Below are 17,215 nucleotides of genomic sequence, written 5' to 3'. Positions count from 1 at the left end.
TCTGTTCTGCTTTGGGATCCACAGGGAGCTAACCTGGCCATTTGGTGCCTTTCTACCTTTGCTCATTGTTACTGCGTAGATAGACTGCAAATAGGGCAGCTGGCAGAAAACCCCCATTTCCACAAGCTACTAAGTAACCCAGTGAGAGCTAGATTTAGAGAAGCAGATAAGTGCTGTTAGAAGTTGGAAAGATCAGGGAAGACTTCCTAGAATCCAAACTTTGAAAGATGAAATGACATTACAAAGAAATGACAGTGAGAAGACCTGTAATTCAAGACTTAACACTTAAGGTACAACATCATTTTGCAATCTGCAAAGGGTTTTCTCTTTAATTCTCTAAGTCTCACAGGAACTCTGTAGAGATAGTGCAAAATTCAATGCTGGGCAGAGAGTCTGACAGGCAGCAAGTGGCAGAAAATCTGAGCTCTTACCTGGTTTCCATCACATATCTTTCATGACTCAGTCTTGAAGAGGAGCCTCATAGAGCCCAGCAGACTAAGAGAGCCATTCACCCAGAAGGTCATAGCAAGGCTGTTGTAGGCAGGGGTCATTTAGGGAGCCCCCCCCCAGGGTGTTTCCAGTTATCTTTGGAGTCTAAAATGAGGCCCTACTATTATAAAACATGTTCAGGAATCACTTTTGGAAGGAAAGGAGTTAGTGAAAAACAGTTCTTTTAAAACTTGTTGGGATACCAGAATGAGAGAATCGTACCAAAAATAAAACATTGCAAGTTTATCATTATTATATGGTATATATTAATAATTTATAGAAAGAAGGATATATGTTTTAAAAAAAGGTAATAAAGATATCTTACAACATTTCATGAGATAGAAGAATTGGAAGAGTTATGACAAAGCTAAAAGAAAAGCAAAACTAGGAATGAGGATGAATAGAGACAAATATTTCATATGTATTTTAAACCTCTATTCATTTTGGGTTTCTGGCTTTGAGGCTTAAGTAACATTTTTCTTTCCTCAAACTGGAAGTACAGAGACCAACAGAAAGGTGGTCTGATAGGTGAGCTGGCCCCTCTCCTTGTATGTGGAGGCTCAAACCTTGTATGTGTACGCTCTGACAGGTCGTTAGCAACCAGGGCTCTCAGGCAGGTCGAGGAATTAGTGTATTATTAAAGGGGGGTCTCAGACCAGGCTTCATATGCTTTTACCCTGGCACTGCCAGTTATGCTTGTGTTTACTGGAAAATGATAACCATATAAGCATTGCCTATATGGGTATCTGTTGTATCCAAGTTCTTGCTGCCTGTCAGGAAATGGGACACCTGATGGGACCCCTCTGAAGAGAGAGTTGAAAGCTTTGTGTTCCATTGCTCTGACAGAATTATACAAGGTAATCTATTTCAGGTGACCCTTCAGTATCTGCCCTCTAATGTTGAGCAGGGCCAGGCATTGTTCACAGCTTAAGAATATAAGGGTTAAAAAAGAAGACAGGCAAGATCGTGTCTTGCTGGAGCTTATGTGCAATGGGAGGGGGAAACAACAAACAAGAAAGAATAAATGAACAAGACGGTGCATTATATCACCCTTTGGGGGCTCTTGAAAGATAGAATCTCTCCTGAGTTCCACATATCACAAGGTAAATTTTTGTGCCTGAATAAACATACAAAGGTGACTGATCTGTTCAAGCCCGCTGTGCTTCTATTTGATGTATACTACTAATGAATTTTCAAACCTGCCAATCTCTGAGAATTCTAAACACATTTTCTCTCTTAGGTTGCAGAGAACACATCTTAGAAGATGCAAAACCTGAATCTATCAGCGATACTCCGGACTTCGCCCTACCACCTGAAATGCCAATTTTGATTGATTTCCATGCTCTGAAAGACATCCTTGGGCCCCCGATGTATGAAATGGAGGTGACAATGTCATTTCTTTGGTTATGGCCTCCAGTTTACTCTGATCGCTGCTTCACAGATTGGAGGAGAGTCAGAACTGGGTGGTTTGGGAGGCTGAATTTTATCTGGAGATTGGAAACTTGTTTTCTGCAAGGTATTGAATTTTAGTGCCCAGTGTGATAATAAGTAAGGGTTTTGCAGAGAGCCAGAGACCTGGCCTCATCCTCTTCTGGAAACTCAGTGTGATCTTATTCTCTTGTCTGCCTGTTCCATTTTAAGAACAGTGTCTCTGACTTTCCTCCTTAGAAATTCTATATTCCCATTAATTCCTAATTACGGATTTTTTGTGTGTGCTGTTAGAGTCTTGGGGGACAGAGGCAAGAAAGCAACCTACATATAAAATATCTGCAAACGTGAGCCTAACTTTAACTTCTGACTGCCCTGTTGCAGACCGAGATTGCATCTTTGGAAATCTGTCATTTCATTGCTAATAGCTCCTTGGGTTAAAGCCATGCAACCCTATTTCCTTTTTTCTCCCCATCCCTCACGACAGAATGTTCAGTCAGAAAGGCCTAAGCCCCAGGACTTAGTTGAGGCAGTTGGATGGAAAAAGGTATTGAGTCTGTGTCTGCTGAGGCATTTTGATAATTTCATAGGATTCTTCTATGAGCTAGCATGGGTCAGTGACTAGAAAAAATTTTTGTTACACTACTGAACATAGCATCTTCCTTCAGAAGCTTTACCATCACCTCCTATCAGTTTAAGAAAAAAATGATTTTCAGAAGAATAAGTCTGATAAATTATACAGAAGATAACCTCTCCCTCTGACATTCAAAATCACTACCAGTAGATGTGGTTTTCCTCAAGTCTTAAAATTGTGGAGAGGAAAAATGGTCCCCAAACCCATCTTGTTTATCTGTTTATACTCTGAGCTGGTCATTAAAGCTAATGAGCCTCTCTACAAAACTCTGTTACAAGAATAGAACTTGTTTACTCCCAACAGTGAATCTGCTCCTGAACAGTAGAATCAGACAAATTGGTTATTTGAATTCTTAAGATGTCATGGATTTAAATTTTGAAGTATTATAAGAAATGGGGCAAAACTTTTCCTTGCTTGAGAAAGTGAGCAAAACTTGCTTTTCTGTTCTGTAAGAATGCAGTGGTTTTGAGAGTGAAGAAGAAAACAGGTTCTGACTCCTGCATTTCCAGTGGGCTGTTTTGCTGAGCTTTCTGGAACAGTATGTTCGTTCCAGCAGTTCTTTGGGAATTCAAATTAGAACAACAGATAACAACCAAAGATAGATGCATGTTTCTGTTGCATATACCCTTTCTCTCCCAGTCATGTCTGTTGCTTTTAGGTTTGGAAGCATTGTTGACATTCTTAGAGCTTTGGCAAAAAAGGAACCAAAAGAATGAGAAACAAGAAATTTTGTAAACACTGCTTAACAGCTCTGTTTGATATCATTGGAGAAACTCATTTTCCTTTAGGCATCTGAACACTTTTTGCCAACATGAATCTGAAAGGTAGAGTCTAGTAGCCTTTTGCCTTTTATAAATAGCATCTTAGAATAGAAGGTCTGGTGTTTGGGAGTTTGGAACATTTTGTTCATCTTTTCCACACTTGAGAGAATTCACCCGGTAGCCTGGGGTTTTGGTCTCTACCTCCAGTGGTCTGATGAACCATCAGCCCCGAGCTGCTTGACCACCCTCGCCTGAGCTTTGGCATCTCTGAGAAACATTTCTGTATCGTCTGACTGTCCCTGAGGGCCATCACTGTGCTGGAGTCTTCCATTTTATACCCGGGAAGAAGCTTGAAGAGATTAAATGAGTCCTGCAAATTCATATAAGGTGCAAATAGTGAAGCTAGTATTCAGACTCAGAACAGGTGATGGCAAGTCCAGTATTCTTTCTCCTCTTCTCCAATACCCTGTTCGACCAAGCTAATTCCTTCCCTTCCCTGCAAAAAAGAGAGTGGCTTAAAGGCTGGCAGTTTAAAAAAAAAAGACATCTTCTCTACGTCAGATTCATGTTTGTACTCTTACCCAGCACAGTGCTGTTCTTTGGAAAGGAAGAAGTTGGCCTGGGATTCTTGGCCACTTTTTGTGTGTATCTGTTAGGTATCAGGCACCATGGAAGACCCTCTAACAAGTGACACATCCTTGAATCTTCAGTCATGGCAGCTTTGCAAGAACAGATGAGGAAACAGGCTTAGAACATTTAAATAACTTGCAAGAAGACACAGCTTTTGCCAGAATGGAGATTTGGTTCAAGCCTGACCAACTCCACAGCTGTAATCTGTTTCTCATGTGAGGCAGATAAAGCGCTGGCACACCTGGGTCTCCATTCTCACAGAGAATGCTCCACGGCCAACCTTCGTCGCTCTTCTTCTGTGCTCCTGGGTAAAAAGTCTGGAGAGAAATTGTACTAGGAATGCTGGAGTACGTGTTGAAGTGATTGAGGTTTAAGGCCCCTTTTTTGGTTTAAATGCCTATATTTTCCATAAAGGTAAAAGTCTAGGGTCTGTCATTTCTTCTAGAAAGAGTTTCATTCAGGCAATAGATACGTATTAGAGATCTGCAGGCCAACACAGTAGTAAACAGGCAAGGTATGATCTCTCCCTTCATGATGCTTACTTTCATAGAGAAAATAATTTTAGCACATAACTATAAGTTGAGATGGCTGCTATAAGGAAGACAAGCAGGTGGCACTGAGATTGGGGGGATCACTGCCCCAGCGCCATCTGAGACATTGTTTAGAGATAGACTTGGGCTTGCTGACAGTTTACTTACGGGGAACAAAGGAAACAGTTATTAGAAGGAACTTCTGCGTTTCTGGAGGGAGCAAAAGGATTTTCCTGTGGCAGCACCATTTCCTGCGTTGGCAAAGACTGGGATGGTGAACATACTAAGTTTGAAACATTTGAGGCATGTGAAAGGAGACGTGGACACGTAGGCCTGTGACCCAGAAGTGAGGTCCAAGGTGGAGGCATGAATTGTCAGAAGACAGAGGATATTTCAAGTCCCAGAGATGTTGAGGTCACCAGAGGGGAGAGCATACACAGAAGAGCTGGTAGCCTGAGAGAGGCCCTGAAAAGTGCCAACATTCAGGGTCATGGAGAGGAAGAGGAGCTCTCAGAAAAAGAGAGAGAAAGTTGAAAGTGACAAGCAGGCAGCTAGAGGGAAACAGGTTTTATGTTGCCATGAGAGCAAAGAGGGAAACCCTCTAGAAGGAGGGAATGCCCAAATGTGTTTGCTGTTTGTGTATTCGCTTTGATAGTGTGGATATCAGTGACCTTTGAGAGGGGAGTTGTGGGCATGGGAGATTTGGGGATGTGTGGAAGAAAGAATGGGAGGTGAGGAAACAGTGTGTAGGCTCCTCTTTTCAGAAGTTGGCTGTGAATGATTGCAAAGAAATGAGGTGGCTGGAAGGGAGTGTGGGGACCACAGGGAGGATGTTTGCAAGTGGAGGTCTGTGTGCTGATCACAACAGTTCAGTAGAGAGTGGGATGGATGTTGCTAGAGAAAGTGGGAACAAAGTCTTTGGGCAGGTGAGTTGGGATGGGATCCACAGTGTGCGGGGATGAAGTCTTGTGCAACAGAGGATACCCTTTGTGGGGTATAATGAGGAAAGGGGCAAGGATAGTGAGTTATTTACAAGAAAATGATTATAATGATGGAACAAAGTCTTGTTCTTTGCCCCGGGAGAGAAGTGAAGCGAGGACAGAGCAGGTGCAGAATGTGAAGGTGGCAGCGTCGATGATCTTGAAGACAAGTGAACTAGAGGGATAAGAAAGTCATCGGGGGTAGGAGCATTCGAATTCAGATCTCCATCAGAGGTGGTGGGTTTTCTGCTTGTGATAAGGACCTGGAAGAGAGTGGCTGAGTTAAGTTAAAGGTGAGTTTCCTCACCTTTGGAAAGGTGTTGGGATTGAGGAGCTGTTCAGAGAGCACAGAAGCCAGGTAGCATAGGAGCAGCTATTCGCTGCAGACACCTTGGATGATAGCAGGATGCAGGGTGGGGAGGAAGGGGAGGAGTGTTTTGAAAGCAGAAAATAATGAGAATGGAATGGAGGTGGGGGAACCAGCTGCCATAGCAGGGGGTTAGGAGAAGGGAGGAAGAAGGAGGCCTCTCACTCACCAGGTGATAAACCCAGCCTCCTTGAGTGGGATGTGTTGGGGCTAATGATATGTATGTGTTTAGGTAGATGGGTTTTAGGGTTGGATGAGTTGATAAATATAAAACACCCACCGTAGGACCTGGTACATGCTAGTTCCTGCAGCCGCTTTACTCTCTAAAAATTAACATCCCTAATCAACAAAACAGCAACAACAACAAAAAACAAAAGCTTGTTTTTGTTTTTGTAGTCCTGATTTTTTACCTGCGTTTAATAGTCTTCACCACCCCTAACTATTCTTCCCTCTCATCAAAGATGAGTCTGCAAAAATGTAGGTACCAAAAGTATGACTGACCTAGCGAACTACCAGTGAGGAACAAAGGTAAGAAGGCACATTCTTATTCCCTTTAGAATTCCCTAAACAGGTTGAAAAAAGAGTTCTAGGAACTTAGTTTAGATTTCCCATTTAGGAATAGTATCATAAGTCACCTTTTCCATACAATGAGATTTCCTAAAGAGACAAGATCCATTAAACTCACTTTAAGGAAAGGAAAGAAAAGCTCTCCAGCCCTGGGAGAGAAGGTGGGAAGGAGTGGGTGTGGGTGCGGGTGTCCGTAGCCTCCTGGGCATCGGTCATGCTGTGCACGTGACCACAGCACCTAGTACTGAGCGTACTTCCTCAGAAGCACGGGGCCAGGGCCACATCCAGCAGCAGAGAAAGTAGGAAAGGCACAGGAATCAAATGACAATTACTGAATCTTATTTGCTCTGATCAGTCAGGAGATTGCCATTAATGTCGGCTCAGTTGTAATTACTTTTATTGGTTGGTGACATGAACATCCTTAGGGTGAAATGAGAATCTTAGAGTTGTCATTTGCATCCTAGTGAAAGCAGGAGAGGCCTCCACATCACTGGATACATATCCTAGCTGGCCAGTCTTGGAGTTGACCAAAAATCTCCAGGGGTAACAGTCTTAAACTCACAGATTATAAATGTAGTGACACAATCAGAAGAACAGGTCAGCTCTAGTCGTTGCAGGATAAATTTAATTTTCAGCCTCAGAAAAGCAGTCATCCATGCCCTAAGTGTCTGTGTTCTGTCCAGCCCGCCAGACCTGAGATTGTGTTTTCTAAGTAGTCCTGACCCCATGCACGTTTTGTATTAAAGTCTTAGTATTGGCCTCCTGCGGTGGTGTATGAAAAGTCCTTATCCAGAGGTCACTGCCCTTAAAAAATAATAATATTAAGGGGAAAAAGATAGACATGCAGATTTTTAAAAGCATCTTGAATAGGGGCGCCTGGATGGCTCAGTCAATTACATGCTGACTCCTGATTTCGGCTCCAGTCGTGATCTCAGGAATGGGAGATTGAGCCATGTGTTGGACTCCACGCTCAGTGAGAAGTCTGCTTTTCCCTCTCATTTCCTCTCTGCCCCTCTTCCCTACTCACACTTTTTCACTCTCTGCCCAAATAAATATCTTTTTTAAAATAAAAAATAAATGCATCTTGAATAAAACTCATCCAAAGGTGAATTCCAGGAGATTCCATCAGCGTGCTTGCCTCTCAAACAGATAAAATCAAGTGCTGGAAATGAGCAGAGTATAAACACTAATGAAATGCCCACAGGAATTGTGGTGGTAAATTCCCCCATTCGCTCCATTTAAACCTGCTGGGCCGCACGTGCCCATGTTATCCGGCACCCACACTGCACACTCGGCTTGGCCCAGTGCCCCACCATGAACTGATTTTGCCAAGAAAAGGCTCTACTGAAAGGGGCTGAAAGCAGCTGGCTCTCTGTGGTGCAGTGGCAGGCCAGACCGCGGCTATTTAACATGGCTTTACAAGAGGACAGTGGTTGACCCCAGCACGTTGCCAGGCAATGGGGATGTGACCTGCTCTTTTCTAAACGCTGTGGAAATAAATTTACAACTAGAAAAATCGAATAGTCATGAACTCAAGTCTTAGGATCTTAGTACAAAGACTTGAAGGAAGTTGGCAGGTGGATAACTGCTAGTGACAGCCTGGTAGGAGAATGAAAAGAAACCAGTTTACAGTGTAAGCGTCACTGCTGATGAGCCTGTGCGCATCCCACGGCCACCTGATGGTTCAGGTTGCACGTTCAGTGCGGTACCTGTTTGCCGCTGGAAAGAAGGCCACTTGTATCTGTAGTCCTTGGCACCTGCTGCCCTCTATCTCAGGATGGCTTCCTGGAACTTTTCTGCCCAGCCAGCTTTTACTCATATTTTAAGACTCTGCTCAGCCTCTTCTGTGACACTTGTCCCTGCTCCCCAGACAGGATCCATGCCTCTTCAGGGCTCTGTAGATGAAAGCACTTGGTACAGACCCTGCTGTCTCCCCATGCTGGAGTAGAATCGTGCCTTTATCTAATGTTCGTAAGTAGTCTGTCAGTTCCAAGAGGTATTCGCTTTTATGTCCCTATGAGCTGTGATGGAACCTAGCCCAGGATGCTCGGCAAAGCACTGTCAAATGGATGTAAAACCCTTGATCCCTCTCGTGAGGCCACGGTAGTAAACAACAAGGTACTAAAACTGTGAGCATTGACCGAGGCTTGGAACGGTCACGGAGTTGAATGTATGTATTGTTTCAGTCAGTTATCACTCCTTCCAATTAATCAAGGAGGAGGAACAGTGGGAAGTTGCAGTGATTAGTACACAAATGCTCCTTCAGCGCAGCTACCATCGAACTGTTAAGAATGAACTAGACTTTAGAAGAAATGTTCTTTTTTTTTTTCTTTCAAGATTTTATTTATTTGTTTGACAGAGAGAGCACAAGCAGGGGGAGCAGCAGGGAGAGGGAGAAGCAGGCTCCCTGCTGAGCAGAGAGCCCAACATGGAGCTTGATCCTGGGACCCTGGGATCATGACCTCAGCCGAAGGTAGACGCTTAACCACCTGAGCCACCCAGGTGCCCCAGAAGACATATTCTATTATTAATTAGGTCTTTCATTAAATATTTTCAACACTCCTTCAATCTGCATATTTATGCGATTGATTTCCATGATTGATGTAATTATTACAGCGGAAAGTAACCATTTCTTTAAACAAGATTTAGCAGATAAGGAAATTGAGGTACAAGGCTATACCTGTGGGAAATAGAATGACCAAATGAGTTGGGATGCTTGTGTTCCACTTTGACATCTAGCGGGGAAAACATTCTCAGCTTCGAGCCAAGGCCTGTCTTGGCTAATACACCAGACCAGTAGTGCAATTAGAAACTGACGGCAAAGTACTGATAAACACAGTTTTGAAATTACTGTGTTGAATCACTTTCTAAGGAGTGCTCTGAGACACAAATTGTTCTGTGTGAAGGGGCTAAGATGGCTGGAAGCTGCACACAGAACAGGAAAGGAGCACTGTCCTGAGGAGTCTGAAGAAGCAAGATGACAAACACAAAAATTGGAAGAGCTGGAAGATGAACTGTATGAGGAAATTATAATTCCACTGGATTACTTAGTTTGAAAAAGAAGAACAAGGCGTCTCCTAAACTCAGCTTACATTTCCACTTGGAAATGGATGGTCTTACATAGTAGCATAAATAGTTCAAGTAGATAAATAAAGGAATATGAAGAAAGTATTATGTGTATTGATATTGATAGTTTATGGAGGTTTTTAATTGAGTGACAAGAATGAAACTCTCCTGCTTGAAGACAGGAAGCAGAATGAGATGAGTTCTTTAGCCTGTTCCTCATGGCTAGCTAGTAGGCCCCACCATCTTGGTATGTTTAGCTCTATGTCACAAAGCATTATACATACAACTTCACTTATTGGCCTTTCAGAGTCTAGAAAACTTGGTGTGTAGACAGTTTTCAGTGGTCTGTATTGTCAGGAATATACACTTTCTGAAACTGGAAATTTTCTTTTTTTTTTTTTTAATATTTATTTATTTGAGAGAATGAGCAAGAGAAAGCACAAGCCAGGGGGAGAGGCAGAGGGCGAAGCAGGCTCCCCGCTGAGCAGGGACCCCAATGTGGGGCTCCACCCCAGGGTCCTGGGATCCTGACCTGAACTGAAGGCAGATGGTTAACCGACGAGCCACCCAGGCACCCCAAAACTGGAAATTTTCAGGGACGCCTGGGTGGCTCAGTTGGTTAAGCAGCTGCCTTCGGCTCAGGTCATGATCCCAGCGTCCTGGGATCGAGTCCCACATCGGGCTCCTTGCTCCGCGGGGAGCCTGCTTCTCCCTCTGCCTCTGCCTGCCACTCTGTCTGCCTGTGCTCGCTCGCTCTCTCTCTAACAAATAAATAAATTAAAAAAAAAATTAAAAAAAAAAAACTGGAAATTTTCAAGTGTTATTCATTGTTACTGCAGTTCACCATATAATGATTGGGCATGGGGAGGGGGAGATAACAGCCTTATTTTTCTACAATTCTAGACTAGTTCCTGTAACTCAAAAAAGTCTGAATGATTTAAAGCAGCCTTCCAAATGGGAGAAAATACTTCTCCTTTGGGTCTAGCTGAAACATAGAACCTTTAAACAAAAGATAAATTTTTAAGCAAGTTAGAAGCAAGAGAAATGCATGCCTTTCAGTAGAAAGTAGAAATGCATGGCTTTCAGTTTTTGCAGCCTTGTCTTTAACGGCTACCATGAATGCTTATGTATGTAAGTTATTAGAGTTGTTATATGTAAAGGAAACTCTAAAAAAATAAAAATTCTGGTCAATCTGGCACCAAAAAAAAAAAAAAAAAGTATGATGGGGTGCCTAGGTGGCACAGTCAGTTAAGCATCTGCCTTTGGCTCAGGTCATGATCAGGGTCCTGGGATCTAGCCTCATGTTGGGCTCTCTGTGCAGCAGGAAGTCTGCTTGTCCCTCCCCTTTGTGCCCTCTGCCTGCCCTCCCCACCCCCTACACACACTCATATGGGAGCACATTCTCTACCAAATCAATAAAATCTTAAAAAAAAAAAAACAAAAACAAAAAACCCACTATGTTTCCAAGTCTAAGAATCTAAGAATTAAAGATCCTTTACCTTTTAGGTAACAGCTGTTAGCCTTAATCACAGAGATTCTTGGGTTGCTGGTAATCAGGCCCCTCAGTTCTCCCACCTGTATGTTAAATCATGGATTTGCAATTTTCCCATCTTCAGGTTAATATGAAAATACTTAGCCATCAAGTCAGAATAAAGTGCTTGTGGGCGTGGATGTTTCTGCCCTCCATCGTTTCAGGGAACAGTGTACCACCTACCTCTACCCAGAGTACCAAGCCTCCCCAGCAGATGGAGAGTTGGAAAACTGGCTTGGTTTCTTGAAGTGACACAGCAGTCAACAAGCACCTTACTCCTGATTCTTTAGAGACATTTTTGATATTATTCTGACAAATGAGTTTTGAGGATTCAGCTGTAAAAAAGGGATGGTCCTTGTTATAGCTAACAGAATTCTGCCAAATGGCTTTTTCGGTTACATTTACATGTGATTCAGTGTACTGAGGATCATTCTTTAGGATTATTTCACTCAGCTCTAGAAAAGAGCCATGTGGAACCGGACCCCTGGCAAATTCCCACCCAAAGCATATGTCATTAAGGTATAGAAAATTGATTTTTTTATTAGAAAAAAACAAGTCTTGGGAACACTTTTTTAAGTAGTGTCTTTGTTTTCTTTAAATAGTACTGATCTTCTGCATATTGATCTTTCTGTCTGAAGTACATAAGGAAATAGGGCAAGTGACAAAGCCGAGGAGGTAGGATCCAGTACACACCCAGCGCTGTGAACGCCACAACTGGGACTTCCAAGTCTCTCACTTACCAGATGAAGTTAATTAGAATTAAATTTTTTAAATATGAAACAAACTTTCAAAACATGCTAGTAGGTTTACCACTAAAAATAAGTGCCCACTTGCTTTCATGGATGCCACCCATGATTTTGGAGTGTTTTAAAAGTTGGGATTTTCACCATCTAAGCCCCATGGAAAAGGAAGAAGCATCAGCCACACAGCCCTTTAGCCAGAAAATCAGACTGTTGGTTCTTTTGCTCCTTAGTGAGAAAGTTACCTCTGGTGGAAAAGTCTCATACGTGGATTAGTGATGGGTTGACACGTTGTGCTCAGTTCCTCTGACCTGGATAGCTTCTTCTATAGGAAAAGAAATTTGGAGGCTCAGAGGGTACAATGAAATTCAGATTGTGTTTCAACTGTACTGTTCCTTTTTATGTGTTTTATGTGTTTTCCTAACTTGCATGAACTGGCTCATCACCTGGCGGGTGGTGTCAGGCAAGTGACACGTTCAGTTGACAGCAGCAAGTGAGGGTGCACAGTGGGCCTCCGAGCCCACAGGAAAAGATCCGGAGCGTCATGAGGGTAGTGTTTTATTGTGTTTCCACAGCAATAACAGAGAAAATGAAGTGGCAGAGAAGTAAAATCTAGGGGTTTTAACACATACCTTCTCACACTTGGCCATTTAAGAAATGTATGTTTGGAAAAGGGTTTCTGCTTTCTGAAACAAATGCGTGATTACCTAAAATGAAATTAGGTTCTGGAGTATGTATAAATATGCAGCCGAATAAAAATATTTAAGTAGATAAAACAGTTGGGTTTGTTCTTTGAAAATTAGGGCATGTGTAACTAAATGTGGCTCTTTAATCCAAGTTATTCACACATATTTTAAGGTAAAAATAAGTGCCAAACAGGAAGTTTGGTTTTTCTTCTGGCAGAAAGCCATACATAGTAAGTGGTGACTCCAAATCATGTGAGGTAGTAAATACTTTGAATCGAAGTTAAACTGAAGAAGTAGGCTCTGGCGGCATGTTGTGGGGCAGTTAGCCAGCCAGAAAGCAATTTGGATCTTGTTGACTGAACTGGTCATTTTTCTTCTCTCAAGGTGTCTGAGCGGTTGAGTCAACCAGGAGTGGCAATAGGTTTGGCTTGGACCCCCTTAGGTGGGGAAATCATGTTCGTGGAAGCAAGCCGAATGGATGGCGAAGGTCAGCTAACTCTGACCGGCCAGCTAGGGGACGTCATGAAGGAGTCTGCCCATCTTGCGATCAGCTGGCTCCGCAGCAATGCGAAGAAATACCATCTGACTAATGGTGAGTGGCCTTGGCCGGCAGAGGCACAGCTGTTCAGCGGGGAGGAGCTTTGGGATCGTGATGTGGGAGGCATCGCCCAGTTCTGTGTCAGGGATTAAGATGGGCTCTAAATGACGAATTACAGCTTTAGGAAAGTAGCAAACCTTTGATTTTGAACACTCAGAGAAATTCTAGTTCCCATGTTAGGAATGTGCGGCTAGTGCCTGAACTAGAAACCGATTTTCAAGGGTTTGTTTTCAGTTCTGCTTAGAGTGGAATGAAACTGTTCATCCAGACCCCACTCTAATTGTACCACCCATTAATATTTTGAGGGATTCATTTACCCAAAACATTTTTATCTATCATTTTGATTCTCTTTTTTAGGACAAAAAGAAAACAGGTTTAATTTTTCTACATTAAAATCCTTATTTCCTTTTTTAAGCTTCTGGAAGTTTTGATCTTCTTGACAACACAGACATCCATCTGCACTTCCCAGCTGGTGCTGTCACAAAAGATGGACCATCTGCTGGAGTTACCATAGTAACCTGTCTCGCCTCGCTTTTTAGTGGGCGGCTGGTGCGTTCAGATGTGGCCATGACTGGAGAAATCACACTGAGAGGTCTTGTTCTTCCAGTAAGTCTGAAGAAAGTGATTTATATGGTTTTAATTTTTTTTAATTTTAAGTCTAAATTAATAGTAGTTTCCATATATATACATATATATATATATATGCCTTAGTTTTAAACACATTAAAGTTTTATACTTGTAACTAATTTATATTTTTCAGTATTGATCGAATAAAATCAAAATTTCTACTAAGAAAGAAGACTTATGAGGGAAAGAAAGATCAGTCTGGTCATCAGATATGTCAGCCGTTAAGGTGAAGAGTGGAGGTTTTGTTCCAGTTAGCAAATTGTTAACCAGTTAACTTCTGTGTAAAACAGGATAGCAGCTGATTTTTTTTAAACTTTAGGCTAACTTCTCAACTTTTGAAGTCCCTGTGAGACCTCTGGTAGATAACTTAGATTACTGTAGTTGATAGATTTATGGAAAAATTAAGTATAAAATGGAAACTATAATGAAGACCAACCATGTCTAATTGCTAAATTTGTAAAAAGTTCTATATACATGGGGCTTTGGGGCTCCCCTCCATACCCTGAACTACTTACAAAAACACTGACAAAAAATACAGAGATTTGAGCCATCTTTTAGGGTCTTAAGTCACTGATTACCTGTACTAGACTACGACAGAATTTTGGTGGGTTTATAGCAAAGTGAGAAAAGAAAGAAATGTTCTTTATTCTGAGAACACCTTTATTTTATGAGGTAATTGTGAAAGTAGATCATAGAATCACAAGTCAAGATCACTAAAACTGCTCTCATTTCCCCAATTTTTAAAATTCAGTAAAGAATTTAGCCATGTTCTAAATCCTGTTATTATGATACATTTGTAGGTGTGTCCTTGAAAGGAATAGCTGATCCCTTTTCTTCACCTTACCAGGAATTTCTACATTTCAAGAGACCATACAGTGGTTAATAGTGGTTAATATTATCTGTGCTATTAAAAGGAAATGTAAATGCTTTACTGACATGAACTGTTCAGCTTCCTAGTTCAAGATGGTAGACTAAGCAAAGAGTAAAAGGAATAATACAGACACTCAAAAATGAGTGGGGAGGGGCACCTGGGTGGCTCAGTGGGTTAAGCCTCTGCCTTTGACCCAGGTCATGATCTCAGGGTCCTGGGATCGAGCCCCGCATCGGGCTCTCTGCTCAGCGGGAAGCCTGCTTCCCCTTCTCTCTCTCTCTGCCTGCCTCTCTGCCTACTTGTGATCTCTCTCTCTCTGTCAAATAAATAAATAAAATTAAAAAAAAAAAAAGAGTGGGGAGACAGCTGCTGAGAATTCAGCCAACTTCTGGAAGATAGTTTCCTGGCTGGTGAAACAGAATTGGAGGTAGAAACAATCTTCCCAGAAGGTATCTGGGAAAAGCATGGGCTCAGAGCCACAAGGCACAGAACAGGAGAGCAGGACAGAGATGGGAAACAAAACCAGGGGATTCATGGCAATCTCCGTAGAGTAAATGGTCTTCTTCTTGATCCCTTGCTTTCAGGGCAGATAAGCACGCAGGTAAAGGCTTTCCCACCTCCACACGGGAGAGCTCCAGCAGCTTTGAGGAAGCTTCTTCCAGTTTTAAAAGTATTCCACGAGACAGGTGAAAAGCCACGGTGTTTAAGGGAAAGATTTGCTAAAGCTGGCTGTTCAGAGAGAACAGTTCAAGAACAGAGAATGAGGACAAAACTTGGACTTAAAACATAGGTTTTAAAATTATAGAGAACTACTTAGAAAAAAAATAATAGAAAAAGCAAACAGATCATCTATCAGGCATTCTAGCAAACAGAGAAAATGGAATAGAACAAATTGTCAAAGAAATAATGGAACATTTCCTAGAATTGAGGGTTATCTTCAGATTGAAAGGGCCTATGCCAACTAGAAGAAAATTTCATCCTTATGACTGGTCAGATGACTGAGGAAAAAGCTGTCTTAAGTCTCATCAGTGACACCAGATGTACAGTACCTTCAGAACTCTGATGGAGAAGGATTTTAAATCCCGTCTTGTATACACAGCCTTACCATCAACCACATGTGAAAGATAGGCATCTTCATACATGTGAGGGGTCAGTTTGTCTCTGAAAGTGTACCTCAGCCACACACGTTAGAGCCTTGACAGAGGACGGCTGTGCAGGAGCGCCTGGAGCAGCCAGTGTCGCTGCAGGTGGTTGGACGCTCTGACGGGCTGTCTCCAGGGCTTACATGTTCTGAGCGGTGTGACTGAGAGCTGCATTTAGAGTCTTGCTTCAGAACATACCACCCAAAACAATATTTATTATTCTCAGTTTCTGTGGGTCAGGAATTCAGGAGAGGCTTAGCTGACCTCATCTGCCTCAGGATCCATCATACAGTCAAGACACCGGCCTGGTCACAGTCATCTGTAGGTTGACTGGGGCTGGGGATCTGCTCCCAAGATTGTTCACTCATCTGACTAGCAAATAGGCCATGGTTGGCAGGATTCCCCAGGTCCTCACCTTAGGGCTCCTCCAGAGGCGGTTGGGTGATCTCAAGTATGGCGGCCGGCTACCTCCAGGGCAAGAGTTCCAGAGACAGACCTTGCAGCAGCAGCAGCTCTCAAGTATAAGAAAGGTCAAGTATAAGGGTCAAGTATAAGAAAGTCATACAGCATCACTTCCCCCACACTGTTTCTTAGGAGTCACTAAGCCTGGCCCACATTCAAGGGGAGAATTAGACTCCCCCTTTTGTGAGGGGACCTTGTGGACAGACTTTAAAACCACCATATGAACCTACATCATTTGGGATATGTTTTCCTTCATTAAGTGGCACAAAGGTTATGGCTTTAAACCTGTACAGAAGATAATTCTGGCACATGACTAAGCTCTGTAGGAATGGCATTTGTGGTCAAAATAATGTAGTGATTTTCCAGAATCAACCTATAGATAAGATTGTTTTGCTTACAGAATGGGATATAAATATTAACCTGACAGTATAAAAAGAAATCATGGACATAAGAGGTGCTCGTATCTTCAGAAAGTTTAGAATTTTCTCCCATTAAAAGGATTAAATAGAACACAAATATAAAGAATTCAGCTTATTAACCTTTTTAGTGGCTTTCCTAGCTCATGCTGTAACAAAATGGAAGATGATTTAGATGTTTCCGAATAGCCGTGAAAGAAAGTTGGGTTAGGGGTCTTTCACAGTCTGAGGATGACCAGAAATCTGAATAACTTTCTTCTCTCCTTATAGGTGGGTGGGATTAAGGACAAAGTGCTGGCAGCACACAGAGCAGGACTGAAGCGAGTCATTATTCCTCAGAGGAATGAAAAAGATCTTGAAGAAATCCCGGGCAATGTACGACAGGATCTAAGTTTTGTCACAGCAAGCTGCCTGGATGAAGTTCTTAATGCAGCTTTTGATGGGGGCTTTACTGTCAACACCAGACCTGGTCTCTTAAATAGCAAATTGTAGGCCCAAATCCCAGCTTTTCAGAATTTCAAGTTATGAAGTGCCAAAAGGTACTGAAAAGTTTTTTGTTCATGCCGGTAGAGGTAAGCAAAGTGTCCCTAATTTGTGAACATGATCACAGCAGAAACAAATCTCACTCAAGTGGTGGCTGGTGTCGATTACAGAAATGCTAATTTAATAAAGTGATTGATAAAAATTGAA

General features: G+C 42.3%; 1 protein-coding gene across 1 annotated transcript in view; it reads left to right on the top strand.

Annotated features, from left to right (window-relative positions):
* Positions 1-17,215, top strand: part of LONP2 (lon peptidase 2, peroxisomal) — a 120,016-nt gene extending 102,801 nt beyond the window's left edge. The window contains exons 12-15 of the mRNA XM_080828152.1: positions 1,730-1,872; positions 12,794-13,001; positions 13,423-13,613; positions 16,796-17,215. Of these exons, the coding sequence (XP_080684278.1) occupies positions 1,730-1,872; positions 12,794-13,001; positions 13,423-13,613; positions 16,796-17,017 (764 nt within the window). The 3' untranslated portion in view covers positions 17,018-17,215. The remainder of the gene's footprint in view (positions 1-1,729; positions 1,873-12,793; positions 13,002-13,422; positions 13,614-16,795) is intronic.

This window comes from Martes martes (assembly GCF_963455335.1).
Source record: "Martes martes genome assembly, chromosome: 17".
NCBI lineage: Eukaryota > Metazoa > Chordata > Mammalia > Carnivora > Mustelidae > Martes > Martes martes.
This window is presented reverse-complemented; position numbering and strand designations above follow the sequence as displayed.